Source organism: Mus caroli, chromosome 7 (assembly GCF_900094665.2).
Source record: "Mus caroli chromosome 7, CAROLI_EIJ_v1.1, whole genome shotgun sequence".
NCBI lineage: Eukaryota > Metazoa > Chordata > Mammalia > Rodentia > Muridae > Mus > Mus caroli.
This window is the reverse complement of record NC_034576.1, coordinates 136,896,923-136,922,211: the sequence shown is the minus strand read 5'-3', so window position 1 is coordinate 136,922,211 and position 25,289 is coordinate 136,896,923. Positions and strand designations below refer to the sequence as shown.

Here is a 25,289-nt window from a genome sequence, read left to right as displayed (position 1 = left end):
CAGAAAACAAAATTATGCAATAATTCAGTTATTCACAAAGGCCCAAGATTCCGAGTTGATGGGCAGGAGGCAGCCCCTGTTCTCACCTCCACATCCTCAGGTGTAAAAATGGGGAAGGGTGCAGACTACACCTTAAGTTTTCCACCACCCAAACAGCAGTCTGACTGAGCTCTTAACCTAGCACCAGGGCTAGTGAGATGGCTCAGTGGGTAAGAGCACCCGACTGCTCTTCCGAAGGTCAGGAGTTCAAATCCCAGCAACCACATGGTGGCTCACAACCATCCGTAACAAGATCTGACTCCCTCTTCTGGAGTGTCTGAAGACAGCTACAGTGTACTTACATATAATAAATAAATAAATCTTTAAAAAAAAAAAAGAAAAAAAACCTAGCACCAGACAGCAGAACTCGGAACCCAAGGGGTAGGTCCCCGGATTCAGTATAGTGAAACCTGCCCAGGTGTCTCTGAGGTTACAGGGCCTGAGGAAAATGCAGGACTAGGTCATCTTTAAGGCTTCTTGCAGCGTAACATGTGAATAAGCAAATGGGTACCAGATGGGAGAGGCCATAACTTCATCCTAACTACTAATATAGCAGAGATAGAACCAAGACAGTCACATTCCTAGCAGCTAATATTAGAGCGTGCTATTTTCAGGAGTGAGCCATCTTTAAGACACTCAACTTCAACCAGGGTGGATGTCTCCCATAAATGGAAACATCTCCAAAAGACAACGTATACTTCATCTCAATTGCAAGTTAAGAGGATTGTGCCTCTGTCTGTTAGATCAAGCATGTCAACTCTAGGGACAAGTTTCATGGTGACTGGTCTAGTCTGACAGACCAAGGGACTCACAGGAAATAATCTAGAGAGTAGAAAGTAGAAATTATAAATAGGATATCATAACGGGGGTGGGACAAAACAGCAAAAATGAGGGGCTACACCAATCCAGCTTCACAACTCCCCCACTTACACAGCGCAGACTACAGGTTTCAAGGGGGACAGGATAAACCGGATTAGAATGCAAGCCACTTCGTTATTTTGGTATTACAAGTTTGGCTTTGTGATAAAATGTAAATGAACCATCCTCCAGGCCTAGGGTTGTGCTATTACCGTGGAAAACTTAAGCATGAAATCACCATTTGCACAAACAAACCTGTTTCCATAATCGATTTTGGCTGTGACCTTCTTCTTCAGCTCTTTGAGCTCATCCTGGGGCAAAGTTCCAGAAAGGATCTGCGACCGCCATTCAATAAGGTCATAGATCATGTGTCGAACACTCCGAAACATCTCTCTATTATCTTGCTACATAGGAGGGAAAGGAAAACTGTAAGGGCTCTGATTAAAAAAAAAAAGAAACAAACAAACAAAAACAAAAAAACAGCACAGTGGAGATTATATCAAATGGATAGTTCTTCAAATTAAAATAAAATATGCTCTACTTCCTGGGATCCAGTGACTGTCAAAGAAGAGCAGATTTACACATCACACAGAGCACATTGGATAGGATTTGGTTCCTATGAGACCCTGAAAGAACAAGAAGTAAGACACGTCCTCATCACTGAGCACAGCAAGAACAGAACCATGAGCCTCAGCCTGGCCTGGAACTGGAAGCAGCATCCTGTGCACGACCAATGCATGAAGGCAGCCAGACAGCTGAGGATCGTTTCTAACACAGAACTATAAACTCACCTAAAACATTAGGAGATTCCCTCTTCAAACTTCATTGCTCCATCGTGGAGCCTGACTGAGCTTTATCGTTAGCAAAGACTGTCATGTCACCATGTCAGATATTGGCTATGCCTGGAAGCACTGACTGTTGTACTCTTCCCATGACAGTTCTGCCCCACTGCTCACCTGGAGATGTCTGGGCCCCAAGACCATGCTGCCAGCTGACAGATAAGCCATCTTGTACCAGCCTTCCCTGGTACACTGTGACCCTCACAATATACAGCAACAGAAAATGTCTATCCATGGATACTCTTTTTGCTTCTACATCAAAAGTAAACTGCAAGATAAGATCCCAAACTGACCCTTCTCACCTTTTGTGTATTGGGTTTGTGGTACAAGAACCCCCACAGGTTTGCACTTGTTGATGTAGCTCATCAAGAAGACTAAGGTTGTCTACAATGTTCAGCTTCTGAACATCCAAGTGGGAGTTAATTAATAATATTTAAGCACGATCAATGTTCAAAAATTAAAATGTAGAATTGCTGTTTTTAAAAAGGAGCTCTGGTCTATGTTATCTGAGATACTCCCTCCTCACTAGCTCCTATTTTGAAAACCATTTGAAACCCCTCTTTAGAAAAGTTTTTAAAACAGCCCTACCACCTACCCAACACACAGCACTCTGACAAGTTATATTATACTGTGTGTGTGTGTGTGTGTGTGTGTGTGTGTGTGTGTGTGTGGGAGAGGGTGGTTACAGCAGAGGCTAGCAGAGGGCATCTGATCTCCTGGAGTTGGAGTTAGAAACTGCCAGATACAAGTGCTGGCAATCAAACTCCGGTCCTCTAGAAAGAGCCAGCAAGTGATCTTACCTGCGGAGCCACCTCTCCAGGCTGTTTTTACATTACCCTCGTTCTATTCCTGCCTTTCTTTCTCCTTCTTCCCCTTATTTTTATTTGTTGCTGTTGTTTTGAGACAGAGTGTCATGTAGACTAGGCTAGCCTCACCCTTAAACTGTTCTTCTAGTTACTCAACAAGTATTTTTTGAGACCGAACACTGTGCCAAGAACTGCAGTGGTGCGGGATATTTGATCACATTGTGACCCTCAAGACTATGAATTTGATACACCTGGTTATGGTGTAGCTCAGCCCTAACAGACTCCTTTAACCCCAGAGCTAAATAAAGTCAAGTCTAGGTCAAGAGGCAGAGCAAGAGACCAGCTGACAGGGAGTGAGCATAAGTAAACAGGAGGGACTTTGTGTTGGAAGGAACGTGTTTAAGGGCATGAAGAAAGAAAAGAAGCCTTTTCCTTCTGGGATGTTTGAGGAGTAGGAAGGTCAGCTGGGCACTTTCTCTGCCTCTCTCAGAGAGCAGGCTTTTACCACCGTGTTTGGCTGGCTCCTGAGTCTTCACTGGTAAAAAGGAATGGTTGGGAGTTTGTTGTTTAAAAACAACACTGCAGAGAGTAGATAGAACACAGCAGAAACTCTCACTCTCCCTGCCTCGGATTTCCCAGTGCCCATCACCACGCCAAGCTCCTCATTTTGATTTCTCAAATGAAAGCTAAAGAGGTCCAAACTAAGAATTTATTGCAAAACATGGTGTTTTTCATCTTACTAATCCACCTTGCTGTTCTCTCACATATAAAAGACATACCTGTTTTGTAGACAGGTCTACAACAGGTGATTGCATCTAAAACAATGCATCTCTATACTAAGAAGGGCCTTTGACTTGCCATTGTACAGATCTAACAACATAAACCCATCAGAGGTGAATGTGCCATTTGGAGAAGGAACCAGATGATAATGGTTAAGGATGCCGAACAACAGGGAAACTGACAGTGTCCACTCACTGATCGGTCCATGGCAACTCCTGTTTGTTGTGTTATCATATTTTTGTTTAAAAATTGCTAAGTTGAACATGAAATACCGACTATGAAATTGCTCAGATTTACACAAAACATTCATGGCTAACTTCATGCTTTTAGGTTTATGAGGACGTTTGATGAACAATTACCGCAAGTGCTTATTACTGTGCATTTATAGGAAGCCACTGTATAATCAAAAACAAGCCTGCCCAGCGAACAGCTGTGGAGACTTTAGGAAGTTTTCTATGTTCCTGAGAAATTAACGCACTGACTTCCTTCCAGAGCCCTTGCTCAGTGATAATAACATTAGCATATGAGAAATCAACACGATGAATAGAAATACAGGCTTAACAAAAGGTAATCTTCTGCAAATATGGATTTATGTGCAAAGAAATGCCCCGAGGGAGAAGGAAATGGAAGATGTCAGAGCTCCGACATCTCTGCATTAATAAGAACTGGACAACTGCGCACAGAGCCAGAATGTGAAGTAATCCCTGCCCACCTCGGACACAAAACATCAAGACTAGCCTACTCCTCAGCCCTAAGAGCCATCACTGACACAAATGAAGGACATAATTACTAGTAACCATCTACTAAGTCTTCAAAACTATGGGATTTCCGTGCAAAGGTAGATTTTCATTTTCATGATTAAAATATATACTCAGAGGTGACATCAACAGAAACGGCCTGGTCCTGTCCTTTCAAAGACCTGGCAGAAAACACACTCCCTTTACCCAACACAAAGCAAGAGGGATCCAAGGCTAACGTCCATTTTAGTTCAGTTTATTCAATAGAGTGAGCAAACTGCATCTCAACACAACAAAGGTCAAAGACCACAGGGCCCCCAACAGTAGCTAAAACAATGATCAGATGCTTGCTCTGTCCTTCAGAAGCAAAACCCTGCTCAGAGCCTCTCCTCTCTAGGTTCCCAGGGAGGGAAAAGTCTATTTTGGTACAGGGACCAGAAATACCATTCTGGATTTTTAAGCTTTAACTGAGCATCCCAGTTTCTTACCACGTAAAGTTGCCTCCAGATGGTAGACCACTCTCGAAGCGTTGTGGTGACTTCCTGTATAAGGGGGAGGTCCCCAGGGATGACGGTTTCATGTTGCCTGGGATGAAAAGAGGGAGAAAGAAGCTGATTCTGTGACTTCATTCTGAGCTATACCTGACTGGGTCCCTACAGGAACTATAGAGCTCAATGGTTAAGCAAATGGAGAAAATACACAAATATAATGATGCTTGCACACATGTGAATATGCCTACAAACGACAAGCTCTTTATACAGAGCATGGAGATGTCTACACATTATCCTGCCTGGAAGCCATGCACCTTGTGTGGCAGGGTAAGATGAAGAAGAGAAAGACCAGCCACCAAAAGCCTCTAGAACGCCAAGGGCAGGGGGAAAAGGAAAGTGTATTCAGAATATGTGTACACCCATCTCTCTCAGACTACCATAAACAACACCCAGTTGGTGTGTGCCATTGAAATGCACGGGTTTAAGTAAAGATTATTTCCACATTCCTATCAGGTATAAAACTCATTCTTTAATGATGCATGGGCCAATTATCCTTGCTGAAGTGTGACTAAGTTACAGTTTCAGGTGCTCATGAGCGGTCTATCCAGTCCCAACCATGACTACCTGCTGACCTTCTCCTTCTACCCCAAAAGATTTAGTCTCTGACTTGGCTTTAACTCTGTATCGGCATAGGCATGGCCTTGTTGGCTTTAGTTCCCCAGATTTGAAAAATCACATCGTTTGTATTTGGCAGAGGTCAGAAAGGCACAGACATCAATGCCTTTCTTTATTACCTGTGGACAAGACCGTCAGATGGAGGAAAGAGTCCCACCTGAGCATCAGATAAGTGTGAGGGAGTCCCAAGGCCAGGACAGTACTACCCCAACACCACCTGCTCATCCACTGTGCGAGCATAGCACAGAGGGAAAGAGTCCTGGCTATGTGCATCAGGAACTGTGAAAGGGACACATGCTGGAGAAAGGACACAACATTAAACCGAGAGAACGAATCCAAGAGCTATACTGTCCAGCATGGTGGCTGGTGTCACTAACAACACACTATGAACTTAAACATGGCCTGAACTGCAGACTTTACGTGTTCTCCCCTCAGATGAGTATGACTTGAAGGCAGTGTCTCCTAAGAACCCTGTGTGAACTAGCTCAACCTGCCACCCTGCAATGTATATGTAGAGTACACGCCGTAAGTACATAGCAGTTTTACTTATCAATTCGAAATAATTCTATAAAAGAGTGAGTGGGGTAGAGCAGGCATGGAACCAGCAACTGTGAGCTGGTTTTCTAGGGAGGAGGAAGGGGCTGGGAGTAGGGTGGAGATAGAGTGACATGTAGCCCAGGTAGCCATGACAGAAACTACTGACCATCCTGCTTCTACCTCCCATTTAGGAGTTGGGATCACAGGCATGTAACACCACTCCTGACTGGTGATTCTTAAGTCCTTAACCTCTGCCCAACTGAACCATGGGTCCAAAGAAAAAGCAAGGATAGAAGCCCGGGGGAGACCAGTTCCAGGTGTGCGAGAAATGGGCCAAGTCACAGGGAAGAGGTCCCAAAGAAAGGTCCGAGCCCTGAAAATAGTGTGAGGGGGCAGGTAAGAAAGAGTACAAGGGACTCAGTACCCACAGGGGGCTTCACAGAAAATAGCAGCCAACTGTAGCCATTGCTGCAGGCAATTCTGTGTCAGCAGAAAGGAGGGGACAAAATGGGAATTGGTTTGTTATGACAAAATATAAAAAGCACATTATCATGGCCACAGGCATGAAACAACAACAACAAAAAAAAAAAGAAGGAAGGGATGGGGACAAGAGTTCTGAAAGGAGAGGCCAGGCAAGAGAGAACTCATGGAAGGGAGAGGACACAAAAGGAAAATCATGGGAGAAAGAACATATGTGTGTGGGGGTGTGGAATAGGGAATATACGATATGAATGAATACAATGATAATAAACCAGGAAAGAGACAAAAGGAATGAGGTGAAGGAGTGGCTGAGCCAGCCCTGGACAAGAGGAAGGACCAGCAGAAAAGAGGGCAGATGTCTACAGCCTCTAGAAGAAAGGAAGAGATAGTGGTCACCTGTCAGGCCCTTGGGCAGAAGAAGCTCACGGGGGGGGGGGGGGGGGGGGGGGGGGCAGAACAGCTGGGCAGCCAGGAACAGTGGGAGGAGGCAAAGGTCAGAGCCAGGAAAGGAGGTGTAGAGCAAAGGCTGAGAGCAGAAAGCATCATCAGGACACCTGTGCACTGCTCGCCTCCACTGCGGTTCCTGCTCACCACCCCGAAACCTGACCCCAGAAGACCAACAGGACCTGCCTGCCTGCTGCCTGGATCCAGGTGATTCTACATTCCCATAATAGTGTGCCGCTGAATAAATGTTGTGGAAACACACACCTTCCATCTGCTTCAAAATGCTTTTGAAATATCACTACTCCTATACAAGCAGACTTATCTAAAGATTGTGACCCTAGCAGAGAGAAGCACATTAAATGGGAACTTCAATTATTTCCGTAAAAAGGCAAAACTTTTCTAACTTACTTTTGCCTTCCTTTCGAGAATTCTGCATACAAAACATTTTATCTGTCTGAACAAATTCCATCTTGCAGGTCAGCACCATCCATGCCTCTAAATTATTCCCTTCCCTCTAATTATGCGCCGGGGAAGTACAGGAACCCAAGCCGTCCTTTTCATATGTTAAAAGTACAGTGCTCAGAAAGGCAATTTTGTAATCAGCCAAAGAGATGTCATTATGCAGTAATCATATGATTAGTAATTTTATAATTTACATATTTAACGGAGTGTGAAGATGAGGGAGAGACCAAAAAAGAAGACATTTGAATGCTGTCTTCCCCCAGTTCACACCTGGCATGGGTTCCTGGTCCATGAATGTTCTTTTAAGGACCTTACACATTAGTCTGATGACCTCGGGGAGTTATAAATCTCAATTAGCTGACACATGAATTCACACAGGTCCCAACCTAACAACTGTTCATTCCCCCTCAATTCTGTACCATACCCTGGTAGATTTCATGGGATTGGGGCAGGGGAGAAGAAACTCAGCTAAGGATGTAGGATGGTCATTCTCAAATGAGGTAGCTCATAGACACCAACACCTCCCCAAGTTGACCTCTACTTCAAAGAGATGACCTCAGCTAAGGTGCTGACCTTGAACCCTTAAATGGGCCAAAGCAAAGACCAACATGACTGAGTCACAAGTTCCTTTATTGTTCTATATCATCAAGGTCAAACAGAGCTATTATCTTTTATAATGAGTTATTGTTACTATCTTTAATAACTGTGTATTTATACGGGCATCTGTATGGGGCTATGTGTACATGAGTCTAAGTGCATTTTCTGGAGTTCCAGGTAGTTGTAAGCTAGCAGACATTCCTGCTGGAAACCAAACTCAAGATCTCTGCAGAAATAGTAGGTGCTCTTAACCAATGAGCAACCTCTGCAGCCCCACTAATATTATCTTAACCTCCACGTCTTACCCTACCACATATTTGGCAGCAATGCCACGTGAAATCATCTAATTCTTCATTTAAATATCCAGAAGAGACTCACCCTTTTCCTTCAACACTCACCCTTTTCCTTCAACAATGGCTTCTTTAAGATGAATATATGAAGCAGGAAATATACCCTTGGAGGGAGAGAAAAAACGTTTTTATTATCCATGCAAATACTGACTGCAAATCACACAATAGCCCCAGAGGAGGAGGGGCTAGGGGGTTGGATAACCATTAATTTTGCAAGTGTAAGCATCACACACAACACAACGAAGAAAACACAAGGCACAAAAGAGAATCTCCCAATCAGCTTGTATTTCAGACTGTGCAGATGTCTTAGCAAAAAAACAGAGACAACATGTTTGCGAAGCAACAATTTCATAAAGGCCCAAGGAAATGTTCTCCTCTACAGGTTGCCCCTCCTCTGCAATGCTGACCTTGGCATTGGCACATGCAACAAGTCTGATGCCAGAAAACAATTGTGAGGACAGGCTGTAACAGATTTCCCCTTATAAAATGACAAGACTGCCATCAGAAGTTGGCTTAAACCACTGATTGTCACAAGTGTCCACTGACCACTGAGGTACAGCCCTGGGGCTCCCCTCATCAGTCTCTGTATGAAGTAGACAATGGTAAAAGGCCAAAGGTGGGTGAAATTCCACCCAGCTGCAGAAGCGCTGAGGAAACATGCTAGCCTATGCTTCTACCATCCTCTAACGCTCCTGTGTGCAGTATAAACACATGTTGTGTGTAGACATGTGGCTCAGTCGAGTCCTGCTTAAAGGAGAAGGTTTCTTGAGAAGAACTTCAACTTCAAACATTGTCTGTGGAATGCCAGGAGGAATTTTTCAAGACCTGACTCATGGAATCCAGAGCAGCCCAAACCAGTGACTCCCAGAGGCTCAGGCAGCACAAGCCAGAGATGACTGGTACACATAACAGAAAGGCAGTTAGTGCCCTAGTGATTCAAGATAACCTACTGGGAAAAAGGAGCATCTGACTGGACGAATCTGCCAAGAAGGGTCTACACTGGACATCCAGAAAGCAAATGGGCAATCATGCTTAGAAGGAAACAGGGTTCAGAGAGGGATGAAAGTGGCTAGCAGATACTGCTGATCTCTGCTTGTTCTGTCCTGTTGGAGATTGATTCTAATGATTTGAATTAATCCAGTCCTCAAAATCAGGAATCTGTGTGTCCAAATACTGAAGGTCCTCGTCACCAATTGGTTTTTGATCAGTCAATAAAGAACCAATGGATGGGCAGGTAGACTGATGTGGGACTTGGGGATTTGCATGGGCAAGGAACCAGGAGAAAGGAAGAAGAGGGGGATGACCATGGCAGGGAAGAAAAAAGGCCAGACCTAAAGGCCCACTTGTGAGAATCAGGGTAAATGGCCATAGGCCACTTCACTGATCAGGCCTGGGGTAGCAGAGGTAAAATCTAGATTTTAAAAGATATTAACACCGCCGGGCATGGTGGCCCACGCCTTTAATCCCAGCGCTTGGGAGGCAGAGGCAGGTGGATTTCTGAGTTCGAGGCCTGGTCTACAAAGTGAGTTCCAGGACAGCCAGGGCTATACAGAGAAACCCTGTCTCGAAAAACCAAAAATAAATAAATAAGATGTTAACTCAGGAGTACAGTAGGGGAGTGTTTGCTAGCAGTGGGAAGAATTAGAAACGCCCAGCTATTAAACTAGTCAAGGCATATTAAAATTAACTGATGTGTGTGTGTGTGTGTGTGTGTGTGTGTGTGTGTGTGTGTGTGTTTCATTGGAGAATCCAAATAGCTCTTGGTGGGTGTGTGCATGCAACCCGTCTGGAGCAGAGTGGCTAACTACTACCGCAACATTGTCCACCAGCAAAGTGAACAGATTTCACACATAGAAATACTATGACATCAAGCAAAGGAGTCAGGCTGAGCAATCAAGAGGTCCAGGTCATCCAATCCAGGACCCAGATGCCAAGACACCCAGAAAGACATGTGGGTGTACATGCAACACGCATTTTCTCTGGAACACGAATAGGTGTGGGTTTAGAAGGAGGTGACACAAACCACTCCAGCCCTGTCAAGTCCACAGAAAGAAATTCCTCAGCCTCAGCACTCAATATTATGAAGACCAAGGAGAAATTACAGCTGGGTGAGACTGGACACGCCTAGAGATTTGAAATGAGCCGCTGCCCAGCCCAACTACATGTCTATGAATATCTAGACAGAGGATGCTCATGCATGGCTCTCAAACAAGACTCCTAAGGGCCTTGCTGCTTCTCTGCATCTGCTTGGGGCCACTTCACACAACTGCAACCAAACTTTAGCCTCTGCAAGGCTTTAATTTCTTCATCGGCCAATGGGGATGTCAGGTAGAAAATAACCACACCCTTTTGCAGCATTAGGACATCATGAGGTGGAAGGCCTAGGTCTCCTGGGGCCAGGAAGAAAATTCTGACTTTGAAAAGGACTAGAACAGTGGTTCTCACAAACCCCTTGGGGTAGCATATCAGATGTTTATATTAGAATGCATAACAGTAGCAACATTACAGTTATGAAGTATCAGTAAAGATAATTGTATGGTTGGGGTCACCACAACATGAGGAACCGTTTTAAAGGGTCACAGCATTAGGAAGGTTGAGAACCCCTGAACTAGAAGAGTGGGAGAGCCCAAGATGGGGATGGGGTTGCTAGGCAACATATGAGCATCAAGGAAAAGTGAGAGCCTTCCTGGGCGTGTGTTCCTCACAGCAGGGTGGCTTTGCCCTATGTAATAAAGGAGTCAGTGCACAATGCTAATCATCAGGGTGGGTACCTATGTATGCACATGTATGTAGGCATGCGTGTGGCAAGTGCTCTTCCTCAGGAGCCGTCCACCTCACTTTTTGAGACAAGCCTTGCTAGCCAGTGAGTTCCAGATAATCTCTATTTTCTGCCTTCCCAGTGCTACAATTATAAGCATGTGCCATCACCCAGATTTTAAGGCTTTTAATATTGGGGCTAGAGATAGAACTTGGATCCTCGCGGCAAGCACTTTACCACTGAGAAACCCTAATACTCCTGGTGTCTTGCCTCCTGAAATCTTCAACCATGGTTCCCCCAATCTGCACACTTCAAGGGTGAATCCCTAAAGGAGGCTTCACAGCTTCATGGAACTCTAGCCCTGCTGGTGAAGGCCAGCCCAGGCCTCTGAGGATACAGAACAGGGAGGCCCTGGCATGGGAACCACTAGGATTCCAAAGCCCTATTATAGACTAGAGATCACAACAGAGTCTAGTTGGATACAGCAGTAATGAGAGGCCAATTCTGGGAAGCAAAATGAACCATCTGTCAACCACAATCAGATATTAAAAGGTCCAAGTTAACATGGACAGACTAACCATAGCTTAGCATGGGCATTACTGCAATGCCATAGCATTACAGAGTAAGAGAGAAGAGCCATAATTAGGTTTTGTGAAGCTAAGAATGTCGAAGCCACTCTCCCTTGTGGATGGGAGTGCCCTTCACAATATCTAAGGAGTGATAGTATGTTTTTGATTCGGATAATTCATAGAATCACACATGCAAATCACCCTAGAAAATCAGGCTCTTTCAACTTGACTAAGCTAGTCTGAAAACTGCCATAAGGCAAGAGGGAAATGGCCATGTGTGAGCTTTGCAAACTTGCTAATTTATCAAGGATAATAGGAAATGAAAAACTGTTGGCGGCATTTTACTCTTCTGAAGGGATTATTCTCAGTTCATGGCTACACACAGTGGTTCAACAAGATGCAAAATTCTATCAGGACAAAAATCAATTCTTCCTCCATGAGTGGAGATCAACAATTCACTCCTGGAACTAATCACCTAGCTGAAATGTCTTTTGTGGGGACAGGTTCTCACTAGGTAGACTAGGCTAGCCTAATACTGGGGTTATAGATAAGCAGCAACATTCCCAGCAGAAGCTGTGATTTCTGCAGACATCTTTATTCAGAAGAATCCAACTCAAGGTCATTTTTTTTTTAATCTCAGCCCATATATATGTTAAATTTCAAGAAAGAGATAAGTAACATTCTTATACATAAATAAGATGGAATTTATTTCCTCTCATGGTTTGATTTATGAAGAGACATGTTTAATGGAAAAGACTTACCTTTTTAGACTTTTTCCTTAAGGTGTAGCCTCTGTACCACCCTAAACAAACACAGAGTTGAAATGGTTAGCACAGGAGACACAGCATACTCCAAGCAAAACCTTCAAGGTTTGCAGAAGTCACTGCCCTACAGACCAGGGAAAGACAAGCACCCTAATGCCATAGAGGAGTCCCATAGAGCACGGCTCGCTCCCTGCACGTGTTGACCACCCCACTTCATCTCTGCCTGCCTCATCCATCCATCCCATCAAAAATCAAAAGTTAAGTCCTAAAAGAGGCCTTGTTCCCAGCAGGATCCTTGTGCATGCCCCCCAACTCCCCATCTGCTGATCTGACTCAAGATCTCTCCAAGCACAACTTCCAGAGTCTGGAACCATCAAAGACTGTCCAACAGAAAACCTATTGAGAGCCCACTTCCTTCCTCTGTAAGGCTCTGCCCTGGGGCAGCCAGAGTCTCACAAAGTACTTCTGTGGCAAGGACAACTCCCAAGGAAGCACCAAGGCCAAGCACTCATAGACCCTGCCCCCTTAGGGGTTGGCCTGACTCCAACTTCCTATCCCTTCTTGTTACAAGAAAAGGAAAGTAAGCAATGAAAGGAGAGACACTTGAACTGTTCATTCACATCAAGTGCTGAATGGGTGAGTCCTACCCAGCATATGGGACACCATAAGGATGCCAAAAGGCCCATGGCCATGAACCCATCTCCCCATAATCCCACCAGGCCAAGAAATCAGATCGATATTTTCTTACAATTACCAAGACTGATTCTGGCCGCCTTGTTTCTAGAAAGTAACTCGTAAGGTCAAAGACATCCCAGAACTCTTTGTGTTGTTGTTGTCGTTTGTCCCATGGGACTCTGCGGAGCACCGGGTAGTATTTGAAGGTGAACTGGGGAAATTCTGAGAGATTCAACATTATGGAGTCTTAGGCACCAGACCCCAGAGACTAAAGAAACCCACAAGAGCAAGCTATGATACAAAAGAGGAGAGGGGAAGAGGGGAGGGGAGGGGAGGGGAGGAAGGACGGACAGACAGCACATGGCAACATTGGGTCCCTCAGCTCTCCCAGAAAGTAATCCTGGCGAAAGTGGCTATACACAGCTGCTGACATGAACAGGGGCCTCCAGGGATAATTAGAAAGATATATCTAGAAAGGGGAAAAGGAAGTCCAGGAATCTTCGAAGGGCCACAAGAACCCTCTCCGCCCTTTTAACATAAGGACCAAACACACCAAGTAGGGATATAGCCTGTTCTAAATGTCAAGTGTCCGAATAGCAAACATTCCAATAGCCACTGTCAGATCAGAGGTTTCAGCTAGACTAACCTGGAATCAGTGCCCACAGTTACAGCATTATAGGCTCCGGGCAAATGGCGCCGTAATCTAATGAGTTATGCAAAGCCTGTACCACTCAGTCTAAAAGGAACGTCCTTTACACTGCTACAATGTCCTTCCCACACATTCAACATTAGTATGCCCCTTTTTCTCTGAAAGTGACAAAGGACTGATGTCCTAGAATATCAAAGAAAAACTGCGGGGGGGGGGGGGGGGGGGGGGAAGTCAGCAAAAAGGATGTTAAAAAAAAAAGGATCAAACTATACAAATGATTCATCAAAGAAACCCTACACACATGTGAAGAAAACCCAGACTTATTACTAATCAATGAAGCCAAAACTCAACAACCTCCTACCACTGCTCCAAAATAAAACTGGTGAAAATCAGAGCAATCAGAACATGGCAGCCTGGGCTCAGAATTCAGCATAGACAGCAGCTACTAGTGAGCACATCTGACCTTCACCCCACCTCACCACCATAAAAACCAGGAACCCTGTACCCACCACCAGCATACCATCTTAGGGAAACAGCCTGAAGATAGCTGTATCCCCTGTACAGCAGAATAGACACAAGCCCTCCCTCCTGGCAACAGGATCTTGGAGACCCAGAGCTGAGAGTCCTTTACTGCCAGCAGGACATGAGGCAATGCTCACAGGGCAGACAGGGCCAAGACTAAAGAGACCCAGACAAAAGAGCAAAACAAGATAAAGAGAAGGCAGTGAGACTGGAAAGCTGTAAAACCTACCTAAGGTAAACACATACACAACACATAGGGCAAGAACCCAGGTACAAGAAAGGCTTAGGTGGTGGTGGTGGTGGTGTCTCGTTTGTTTTGGTTTGGGGGATGGAGGTATTTTTATTGTTTGGAGGGGCTGAGTTACAGCAGTCAGAAGAGAAATCTTTGACCTAGCATAGCTAGCTGGCAGTTTCTTTTTGTAATGGCATTTCTAAGCTAAGTGCTTTCCAGCATGTTCTGCACAAATTATTGCTTCATCAAGCGGGGCCCATTCACTTGTCGCCAGAACCTTCCTACGCACACCAATTACAGACACAGCCTCTGCTCATGACCCACAAGGTGCCTAAGACAAGCAGGGCTGAGCCACACTGAGTGATGCGCGCAAGGAAGTTTAGTGTGAAGAGGGGGGTGTCACCATGAGTATGAAGGGATGTGACCGAATGGCTATGAGAAGGAAGGGACAAGGCTGGCCAAAAAGATGCTCAGCTGGCAGATAACACACTTAGAACAACTCCCAGGCAGGGTTTGCCACTGCCCTTCATGTAATCAGCCCTTCCATACTGAAAAGAGACACCCACTGGAAAGACAGACAGACAGACAGACAGACAGACATAGCAGAAAAACAGCCCTGAGCTCAGGGAGGCCACATGCCAGCATAGGAAGTTGCAAGAATATATACAGCATTATCACCTAAACGCCTGAATTCATCAGGGTTAGTTGTAACAGCCACATCCAAAAGATAACTTCTTAACCTTTGTACAGTGCTTCAGGCTTGCCCTGAAACAGCATCCAGCCCTGGGGAAACTTACACAGCACCAGAGTCCCTTCCTGAGCAGCTGGGACTGGTGTTCCCATGTGACTGGTTAGCACTCAACACTAGAAATGACTGGAAAGGCAAGAGCCCGCACTGAGTGCCATCTGCCCACCTCCACAGTACTGTGACCTGAAGTTAGGTACCTTTCCTGGCTGTAGCGAGCCTGTCCAACCTTTTAACGGTGTTGTTGTCTACAGCACTCATGCTAAGAGCATTCAAGTTTTTACAATTAAAAAAGACAGGGAGAGAGAGATCTCCTAATGACTTAACTACGTTTACAATTTTCCAGAGGGCGGCACTGGGAGCTGTCCTCACCTGCATATGGCCTTTGGGCTGCAGTTAGACACCCTCCACTTCAGCAGGCCCCAGAGAGCAATTAACTGTACCTTGAAGGGAAATGTGGTCTTTGAACTGCATGTAATAAAGACTAATCATCTTAAAAGGAGAAGGAAAAAAGGGAGGTGGAGAAAAAAGGGGAATCCAGCTTAGCATGGGGCACAGGGAGACTGAGTGGGAGCTTAGATGTTACAGTGTTTGCAGCATCCTATATAATGAAATCCTGGACCATAAAGAAAAAGAAAATCAAGGTTGATAAACAGAAGAAAGGAGGGAGGGAAAGAGGGAGGGAGGGAGGGAGGGAGGGAGGGAGAGAAAGAGAGAGAGAGAGAGAGAGAGAGAGAGAGAGAGAGAAGAAAAGTGGAGAGAAGAGAAAGATGGAAACTGTGCCAAACTCCAAAACAAGCCATGAGCAGAATGTAGGCGCAGGGAAACCTTGGCAGTGGTATCTTTACTTGATGATAAAGTCACCCAGTTTCTGGAAGATGCAGTTAATGTATTTCTCGGACCAGAATCTACCAAGAAGTTAGCTGCCCAGGAAGGGAAAAGCATTTTATATTAAAGAGCCTTTTGTAAAGACAGTGCTGGTTTAATCAGATCCAAGACTGGCCTGCGAATTAATCCTGGCTGAAGACTGGAAGTCAAAGCCACTAGTAGATCATTGGGAGGTTAGTGTAGAACAAGGCCCACTGATGTGACTGAGGTGGAAGGGCTGAGAGGGGACAGTGTCCTCCAGAAGTAAAGGAAGACACCACACTCCACCCAGCCAGGTGCCCCCAGGAAATCATTAACTATTCAGGAAAGACACCAGGGATTCCACATTCAAGTAGCTAGGGGCAATTAAAAAAGTAAAAGAGACCTATCAGCATTTCCCTTCAGATCAGAAAAAGTGTCTGAGATGAGATGCCTGATCCTTCACCTCAACTTAATTTCTCTCTCTGTTTCCTCGAAGCCACTGGCAATCTGTACGGGAGAGCAGATAAGGAAATCCAACTGTCAGCTGTCAAAACTGAAAACAAGCAGACGGCGCCCATCACAGCCAGCCACTCATTCGCTTTGGGGCTCCTTTTTGCCAAGCTCCAGCTGCTTCCAGGCAAACAGAGCTGACTCCCCCATCCCCCACACAGTTTGCAAGTAAATGGTGCAAATGGAATAGAGTTCTTCGGAGTCTTCCTGTATCCGAGGAAGAAATAAGGGACAAGACATGGATTTTTTAATAGGGTTTTGCTTCTCAGCCATGTCTCTGAGGGACACGGGAGCCAGTCCCTGCTTGCCTGGCTGGCAGGAGCGGAGCACAGCTCACTCCTGTGCAAAGTGGAGTGTGAAGACCTCTCTGCAAGTTCAATTTGTTGGTTACTATGAGCTGTCTACAATTTCCCCTCTCACTTGTAAGGCTTTTGCTGAACCCGATCTAAAAGCAATTTGGTTATTTAAATCAGGTCCCAGGACTCAAACACTGCTTATGGAATCATCTTTTCCGGCAGAAAAAGGAAGCCAGCAGACACAGAAACACCACCCTTAAGGAAACTGAGGGGAGCGATGCCTAAAAAGAGAGAAGAAACAAAGCAAACTCATCGCTGCCGCCCGCCCGCCCGCCCGCCCGCCCGCCCGGCCGCTGCCCCTACACTCAGTAACAACCACAGCAGAACACCCACAGTGGCTCGCAGGCTGTGCAAGGCACTAACCAAGAGCATCAGAAAAGCCACAATTGCTTCCTTGAACCATGGCCCATATAACTTGTGATCTTTTCACCCTGAAGAAAATGGGGGTCACAGACAAAGGAAAGGGTCAGCATGGCAGTTGCAGTTTCCCCTGAGACACACGGTTAACAAATCAAAGTGAAAACTTCAAAACAAAACAAACAAAACAAAAAAGATGACTCAAAACACTCATCACACACATCAGAGCAACACACTGAATTCTCCAAATCTGTCTCTCACCAAGTCAGTTTCAGTCAAAATTTACACACAGCCCGGTGGTACTGCCACACATCTTTAATCCCACCCAGCACTTGGGAGTCAGAAGCAGTTGGATCTCTACACAGAGAAACCCTGTCTTGAAAAAAACAAAACAAACCAATGAAACAAACAAACAAAAAATAACGAGCCAGTGAGAAGCCTTTAGGGGTTAAAAATATGATGCTTAGTTTTAAGTTGGCCTTAACAAGGCCTCGCTGAATTTAACAAATAGCTGCCCCAGCAACCTTTGCCTGGAAGAGCATTGATCTATGGGGAAAGTGTCCTTCCTGAGAAAGTAGCACCCTGACAGCGAAGCACTTTCCCAGAGAAGGCCCTGAAGCATCATCCCAAATCGACAGACGGGACCATCAGCCTCACTTACCTTCGTAAGTTTCTAGGATGTGCACAGTGTCTCCAATTTGAAGGGACAATTCATCTGCTCCCCTGGCATCGTAGTTATAAAAGGCTGTTGAAAAAGAGCCAGGAGAATGCATTAGCAAACGTAGAAATGATTATTTTCAACATTACGATATATTCGGTCTAGATAAACTCACATGAGCAGCCTTCAGTTCCACACACAAAAGGGAAAGGGTGCATCTTAAACATGTGCCAATTCATAACCACCCCTAATTCCAAGCAGCTCCGCTTTTTTTTTTTTTTTTTTTTTTTTTTTACTGTGGGGAGAGAATGTGATTTAAGTATGCAATCTTGGGCTTTGGTTATATTCATGGTATGCAACTTATCACCCCTAGATTCCAAATGTTTCCCCAGCACCACAAAGAAACCCACTACCCACCCAGCAGTAGCCCCAAGCTCCTTTCTTCTGTTGCGTGATAAAACACAGAGGAAAAGCAATGTATGTAGGGATGTGTTTATTGTAGTTGCACACTGCAGTCCATCATTGATAACCGCCAGGGCAGAGGCTCAAGTTGAGAACCTGGAGGTAGCAATTGAAGTGGAGACCTTGGGAAAGCGCTGTTTATTGGCTTGCTCCCAGCCCTAAGTTCAGCTCCTTTTCTTCTACAGCCAACCTGCCTAGGGATGGTGCTGCCAACAGAGAGCTAGGTCCTCCCACCTCAATAGCAACCAAGAAAATGACCCACAGACATGTCCTCAAGCCATTGGCATGGAGGCAACTCCTCAATTGAAGTTCCCTTTTCCAGGCGGGTGAAGGTGACGGCTAAGGCCATCTATGACAGGCATGTTTTGCCCTATCTGCCCACTGTGAGTTTAGTTGACACCGAAGTCCTTTATTGAATTGGGAGGTGACACGCTTTTTCTGTAAAGAGTAATGCTCAGCTTCCGAGTTCCTTCTAAAATGTCAAAGCAAGGGCACTTGCTCGGGCTCACAACACATCTCAAGCATCAAAATACACACATACCTGCAAAATCCCATTTTCTCAAGTATTTCCCCCAAATTCATAAAATGTAAGTGTCCCCAACTGGCAAAGTGGGTTGTTACCAGTTATTAAGTTTATTTAGCATTTTATAGTGACTCTTTAACAGGAGATAACGGCGCAGGTAAAGGCGGCCCAGAGCAGATGCTGAGCGTCCCCAGTTCAGCACAGCCATATTCTTAAGCCTTTAGGAACCATAAACGCTTTTATATCACTGCCGTGAACAGCATCGCTTCCAGCATGCCTACTCAGTTAGAGAGCCGGAAAAGAAAAGAAAAAAAAAAAAAAAAAGTCAGACATACTAAAAATGAAATAAAACGAACACATTGAGTGTAAACACATCTGGGCCTGTGTGAACATGCAAAATGTATACATATGATTTTTTTCTTAGTGTTTCCCCACAAAGAACCCTCCCTATTCAGAAGCAGTGAAAAGAGAGCCGAGAATCTCATACACACATTCCAAAACCATAAATGTAACTTGGAAACGAGCCTGCAGACCCACAATTGTATCTGTGAAGGATGTCACGGCTCTTTGATTAGCACGTGGCCCCAAATCACCAGACAGTCATGACCACAGCACTGGCCCCAAATCTGCACTCAAGTTAATGCTGATGACTGAATAACTCAAAATTTACAGCAAATTAAAACACTCCACAATGTAAGAATATCTGACAAAGGAATATGGTAGATAAAACTGATATTCTGAAGAAATTACCATCTCAATTCCCAGAACCCAGTGCGAATGTTCCCAACATGTCCGAAGATGCCTCTGCAGTTGTCACCAAGCTTAGGGTTTTCAGATGGGGTCATTAATTCTGGATCACATAATTGGCTCAAAGTAGTCACAAAGAACCCCTGAGACAAGGGCACAGGATGAACAGTCCAGAATGGAGACAAGGTCCAGATGGTCCTATATGCTGGGCCCACGGAGTACATGCTCCTCCACACAGCTGTTGTGGACCACAGCCCTGCGTGGACCTGAACTGTGACACTTCAGATCTCCAGAACTGGGGACAGCGATTAATGTGTGGTGCTTTGGGGTTCCAAATGTGTGAGGATGTGTTTTAGCAGCAAAGAAAGACTGGCAGAAGAAAGAATCTCCAGACCCCACAGTTTAAAAACATAAAAGCCCAGCTGGGTAACTTGTGCTTATAACGCCAGCAATGGAGAGGTGGAAGCTATGAGATCCCTGGGGCTTGCAGGCCACCTGATTTAGCCTACTTGGCAAATTCCAGGTCACTTCAAGACCTGTCACAAAAAACAAGGTACACAGTGGCTAAGGAATGACCAGCAAAGATGCCGTTGAGTCTCTGTATGGACATGCCCACCTACACATGAATGTGTGCACATACACATACAAAAATGTGCAAAACGATTGTCAAGTGGCATCTTGTAATTAACATATTCACTCCTGAAGGCAGCTGGAACTGGTCGCCATTGCAGGAACCTGAATCCAGGCAAGCACATGCCTGTAGTTTTCGATTCTCAGGTTATATGAGATAAACAAGCACAAGGGGGCAAAGTTGTCTTTAATAAGCCCTAAAAGCATTCAGTTTAAGGCTGCTCCTTCTTATGATCAATCTTCCAACATTGCCCTCGTCGGGAATGAGAGATCAGGAGCACAGGGCCATCTTGCAAAAGGCAGCAATAAACATCTGGGCTTAACCTGAGCTCACTTGACACAGCAAAGAGATGCAAGCCGGAAGATTTCCTTCATTTGTTGTGGTTAACTAAGGCCTAGGAACTCCTTCCCTGGAGAACACGCTTATCCTATCTCACTCAGATCTAGGCAGCTGCTTCTGGGCCGTGGGCACATCCATCTTTAAGCCCACATACCTTTATTTATGGTGGTGGTGGTGGTAGTGGTGGTGATGGTGTGTGTGTGTGTGGTATATGCATATGTGCACGTGTGTGTGTGTGTGTGTGTGTATATATATATATATATATATATATATATATATATATATATATATGAGGGTGTGTTTACCCATGCAGATGCATGTAAAGGCCCAAGGTTGACTTTAAAATATCATCCTCTATTTTTTTTGAGACAGGTCTCTCGATGAAACTAGACATTTTCTTTAATGCTAGAGTGGCTGGTCACTGAATCCCTGGGATCCACTTGTGTCTACCCTAAAGCATTAGCGTTACAAGCTTGCACCACTATGCCTACCTTTATACATGGATGCAAGGGGCCCAAATTCAGGTCTTTGTGTTTGTACCACAAGCACTATACTCACTGAGCCATCTCCCCAGGCCCCTGTCACCTTTTTTTTACTGGCCCAGCTATGGGTGACATCACCAGGCACCAATGCACAGGAACATAAACTTCTCTATCCTGGACGGTGGAGTCCAGTGTAGAAGTGTGGCATGGCCTCTGTGATGATGGAGGAGACAAGGCAGTCACAGAGCTCTCCCTCTGAATGGTGAGTTTTCTTATAATTACTCATTTCTTAAGAACTGGCAACAGCCCAGAGTAAGTATGGATCTTCTTCCCAAAATATGAAGTTAGCACTCTGGCCTGTCTCTCAGATAGCGAAGCTTATCAGAGATGAGGAAAGCAAAGCCATGACCTCTGCTCAGGTTCCTGATCATCTTGGAAACAGCTGTGAGTTATATCAGGAGGAATGGTGACTCAGAAGCCCAAGAGGAAGAAGGGATCTTCCAGGCACCAATGTTGTCGGTAAGACTGAGGGTGGAGGTCCTAGAGTTGATGCTGCTGGTGATGATGACATAATATTGAGCCACCACAAGTACTGTCACTGCTGGTGATGGCAATGGTAATGGTGATGATGATGGTGATGGCGATGGCGCTGGTGATGGAGTTGACTGACAGGTACTATGCACATTCCATGAACCAAGCATTGAGCTACAGCTTTTTGTGGTCAGACTAATTTACCTCTGTTTTAAAACTGCCTAATACCGTGAGTATAGAATGTTTCCCATTTCTCTCAATCTGGATTTATACCAGAAAAATCACAATACCCAGCTTTGAACATGACAAACGAACAGGTTGTACCAACACTGTGCCATCCTAAGGGCCACCCAAGTCCAAAAGACTCCACTTGTGATTTCTCATTCCTTACTAAGAAAATCTCATTAACAAAAACCTGGATTATCAAATCAACATACATCACCACACTTACAAAGCTATGTGACTTCTTGAGGGGGGCAGAATCAGCACCTAATGACATGAAGTCCCACTGTGGGGGAGTCTACTTCACTACTCTCACATGGGAAAAATCTAGTTCAGCCCATCGTCCCACTTAACAGATGGAAACAGTAACTGGGCCTGATTGGTCATTCCTTTAATCTCAGCTAGTCAGGACTCTACGGTTGGAGGATCACCAGTTCAGAGTCAGTGTGAATTCAAAGACAGCCTGAATTACTCAGTGACTCTTCTCAAATTAAAACGTGAGGAGAGGACATAGCTCAGTAGCAGAGCACTTGCCCAGCAAATGTAAGAGCCTGGATTTAATCATGAGTACTGAGAAGGAGGGAAGGAGGAAGGGAGTGAGGGACAAAGGGAGGCAACAGGAAGATCCACGTCCAGTTTCACAAGCTTCGAGTGGCAGAAGGTGTTGAAGGCAGCCCTACCGCTCCGTGTCTTCCCTCCCAGACTGTCTCCCGCCCAAACTACCTGGCCAACCCTCCACAGTCTCCATGAGAGCCACGGAGTCCTTCCCTTCCCCAGCGCTGATGACACGCTGCACTCTGCCCTCATTCAGCCTTTCCTCTGAGAGTGGGTACCCAGCACAGCATCCCCCAAGTCCAGTGGGATGTACATGCCATCTGACTGCGTCCACTCGCTCTTCTCCAGCACCACCATAGCTCCCACACCATGAGCTGTTCCTGCTGCTGAGAAAGGTTTCTTCTCCATACTTCACAGCCCCACCTGTCTGCAAAGCCCACCCCTAAACTAAGCCACATCCTTGTTCACATCCTAAGTGAATCCCATCTTGTTCCCTTTAATCAAAGGTTCTGTGCACACCCAGAATAAACCGCTTATTACTGAGCCTTCTATCAACTGGGTAGTCACATGACCTTGCTGAAATGTCTTCCCCTGTACCTCCCCAAACCATGACTCCTTAGACCAGGGGTTCTCACCCTCCCTAATTCTTCAACCCTTTAATACAGTTCCTCCTGCTGTGGTGACCCCAACAATAAAATTATTTTCATTGCTACTTCATAACTGTAATTTTGCTACTGTTATGAACTATAATGTAAATGTCTGAGTTTTCTGCTGGTCTTAGATGACCCCTGTGAGAAGATCATCCCACACTCCCCCAAAGGGGTGTGACCCACAGACTGAGCACCACTGTGTTAGATGAAGGAAACCTATATTAGCTTTGAAGGCACTCAGCAAAAATCCTGCCTTGAGCCAGCTCATAAAATATCCCCTCTTGGGTGGTTTGCAGTAGGAGGAAAGAAAACCTTGACAGTTCCTTCCTCTTCAGGATGCTCTTGACTAGATCTGGAAGCTAGAGGTTTATCCAGTCAATTGCAATTCTGTTTTGGGTCTAAGGATATATGCTCTACCCACCCACACTGGACAGAGAGCCTCCTCACAGCAGCTAAGGTGAGTTCTGTGTGGGTCCCACACACCCTTGCTTGAAACAGGATAGCAGGATTTCAGGCAGCAGCTTAAAAGATAATTAAATTCTTTCTTCATGCCAATCTGTGAAAATGAGTTGCTCTGTTTGTGATCTCAGTCCCTTCATCTTGCCTTCAATGGGAAAAGTGTTCAAGGGTACCCATGATCTCAGGACTTGAGAAACCGTCATGGGAGGATGGAGGCCGGGCTCCCTCCCTCTGCGCTCCTGCAGGCCCATCTGCCACAGCCAGGAGCCTGGCCTCAAGTCAGGAGAGCACAGTGTGTTGGGAGTCTCCTCTCGGCTTTTCCCAAGCCCAGACCCTCTCCTAGCTAACCCACTCTAAAGTAACCTTGAGCCTAGAAAGAGCTGGGTACACAGGAAGCAAGCAGTTAGTTAGTTAGTTAGTTAGTTAGTTAGTTAGTTAGAAGCCTGATCTCTAAGGGGTAACCTTTCCCATGCTGGGCCATTCAGAAAATACTGGATAGGAAAAAAATCAGGGGGCAGGTGAGATGGCTCAGCAGGTAAGATAACTGAATGCTCTTCAGAAAGTCCTGAGTTCAAATCCCAGCAACCACATGGTGGCTCAGAAACATCTGTACAGTTACAGTATATTCATATACATAAAAAAAACAAATAAATCTTAAAGAAAAAAAAATCAGGATGCACTAAGACATATCCTTTGAATTGGACCTTAAAAGGCAGGGGCTGAGAGGAAAGAAAGTTAGCTCTCTAGTCATGGAGGACTCTGCAAGCAACACTAGAGATGGTGCCTGCCTGTGGGAATCCCTTCCATCACCACAAAGAAAGGGACACACACATCAGCTGCCAGGGGGCTGCAGGCTGGAGTTTCTAAACTGTCCCTTCAAAAGGAGACACTGCTGCATTTGCACCCAAGTCAAGTAGCTGGCAGAGGCTACAGAGCAAATGTCTCAGGCAGGGCTCGATCACCCATCATTTCTTCCCCGGTGATTCTTCTCCATGACTTTGGGCCCTCAAAGACCTAACTGTGATGTCCTAGGACAAATTTCTAATGCTCCTGGCACACAACAGATCCTCTAACACCAGGGGGTAGCATGGATGGAAGATGGAAGCGTGCTACAAGAAGGAAGGAGAATGTCAGGAAGATTCTAAGAGCCAGGCAGAAATGATAGATAGTGTTCAAAGTGCTGCTTCTAAGATGTTTTAAAGATAAAAATAAAAACCAGGCCAGTGAGCTGCCTCAGTCGGTAACCTAAGCCTGACCCCCGGAGGAGAGAACTGATTGTACAAAATGGTCCTCTGACCGCAGAATATGTGCCAAACACACATATGCTCACACTAATAACAAATTCTTAAAGAACAAAAAGAATGAAATGCAGATACATTCGACCCAGGAAGAAAAAAAAGAAGCTACACTCGGGGAAACTGTAAGATGCTGCAGAAAGGAATGAAGAGACACGAACAAATGGAAAGGTATCCATAGTAAGACACTCATGGTCTTGGAGAGAAAGATTTTCAAACTGTCAGCATGTCAGTGATATCCAGAGCAATCTAAAGCTCGGTGTAGTTCCGCTGAAACCCCACAAACAGAAGTGTCCATCACTCTGACTCTAGAGTAGCTAAGAGGAAAGAGAAAGAGAACAAAGCTGGGGCCTCCCATTTTCCTGACTTCAAAGCCACAGCAACAGTGTGGTGCAGGCATAGACACCAACAGGCAGATCAAAGGACAAGGAGAAAGCCCTGTGCTCAGGACAAGCAATTTCAACAAGGCTTCAAGACCATCTCCTAGGGAGAGGTCAGATTTCAACAGATGGTGGTGGGAACAACTGGATACCTAAGCAAAAATCAAACAACCCCCAAAGCTGGATCCCCCCACCCCCGCCCTGAGCATCACAAAAATTAACAAGCTAGAAATGATTCAGGAGTCAAAACTGCAAAATTCTTTTTTTTTTTTTT

General features: G+C 45.3%; 1 protein-coding gene across 1 annotated transcript in view; it reads right to left on the bottom strand.

The window, feature by feature from the left end:
* The window catches only part of Dock1 (dedicator of cytokinesis 1), a 497,315-nt gene that overhangs the window by 427,529 nt on the left and 44,497 nt on the right, over nt 1-25,289 (bottom strand). The window contains exons 2-6 of the mRNA XM_021168435.2: nt 17,743-17,826; nt 12,184-12,224; nt 8,144-8,199; nt 4,548-4,644; nt 1,153-1,301 (exon numbers count right to left, since the gene is read on the bottom strand). Coding sequence (XP_021024094.1) covers nt 1,153-1,301; nt 4,548-4,644; nt 8,144-8,199; nt 12,184-12,224; nt 17,743-17,826 — 427 coding nt within the window. The remainder of the gene's footprint in view (nt 1-1,152; nt 1,302-4,547; nt 4,645-8,143; nt 8,200-12,183; nt 12,225-17,742; nt 17,827-25,289) is intronic.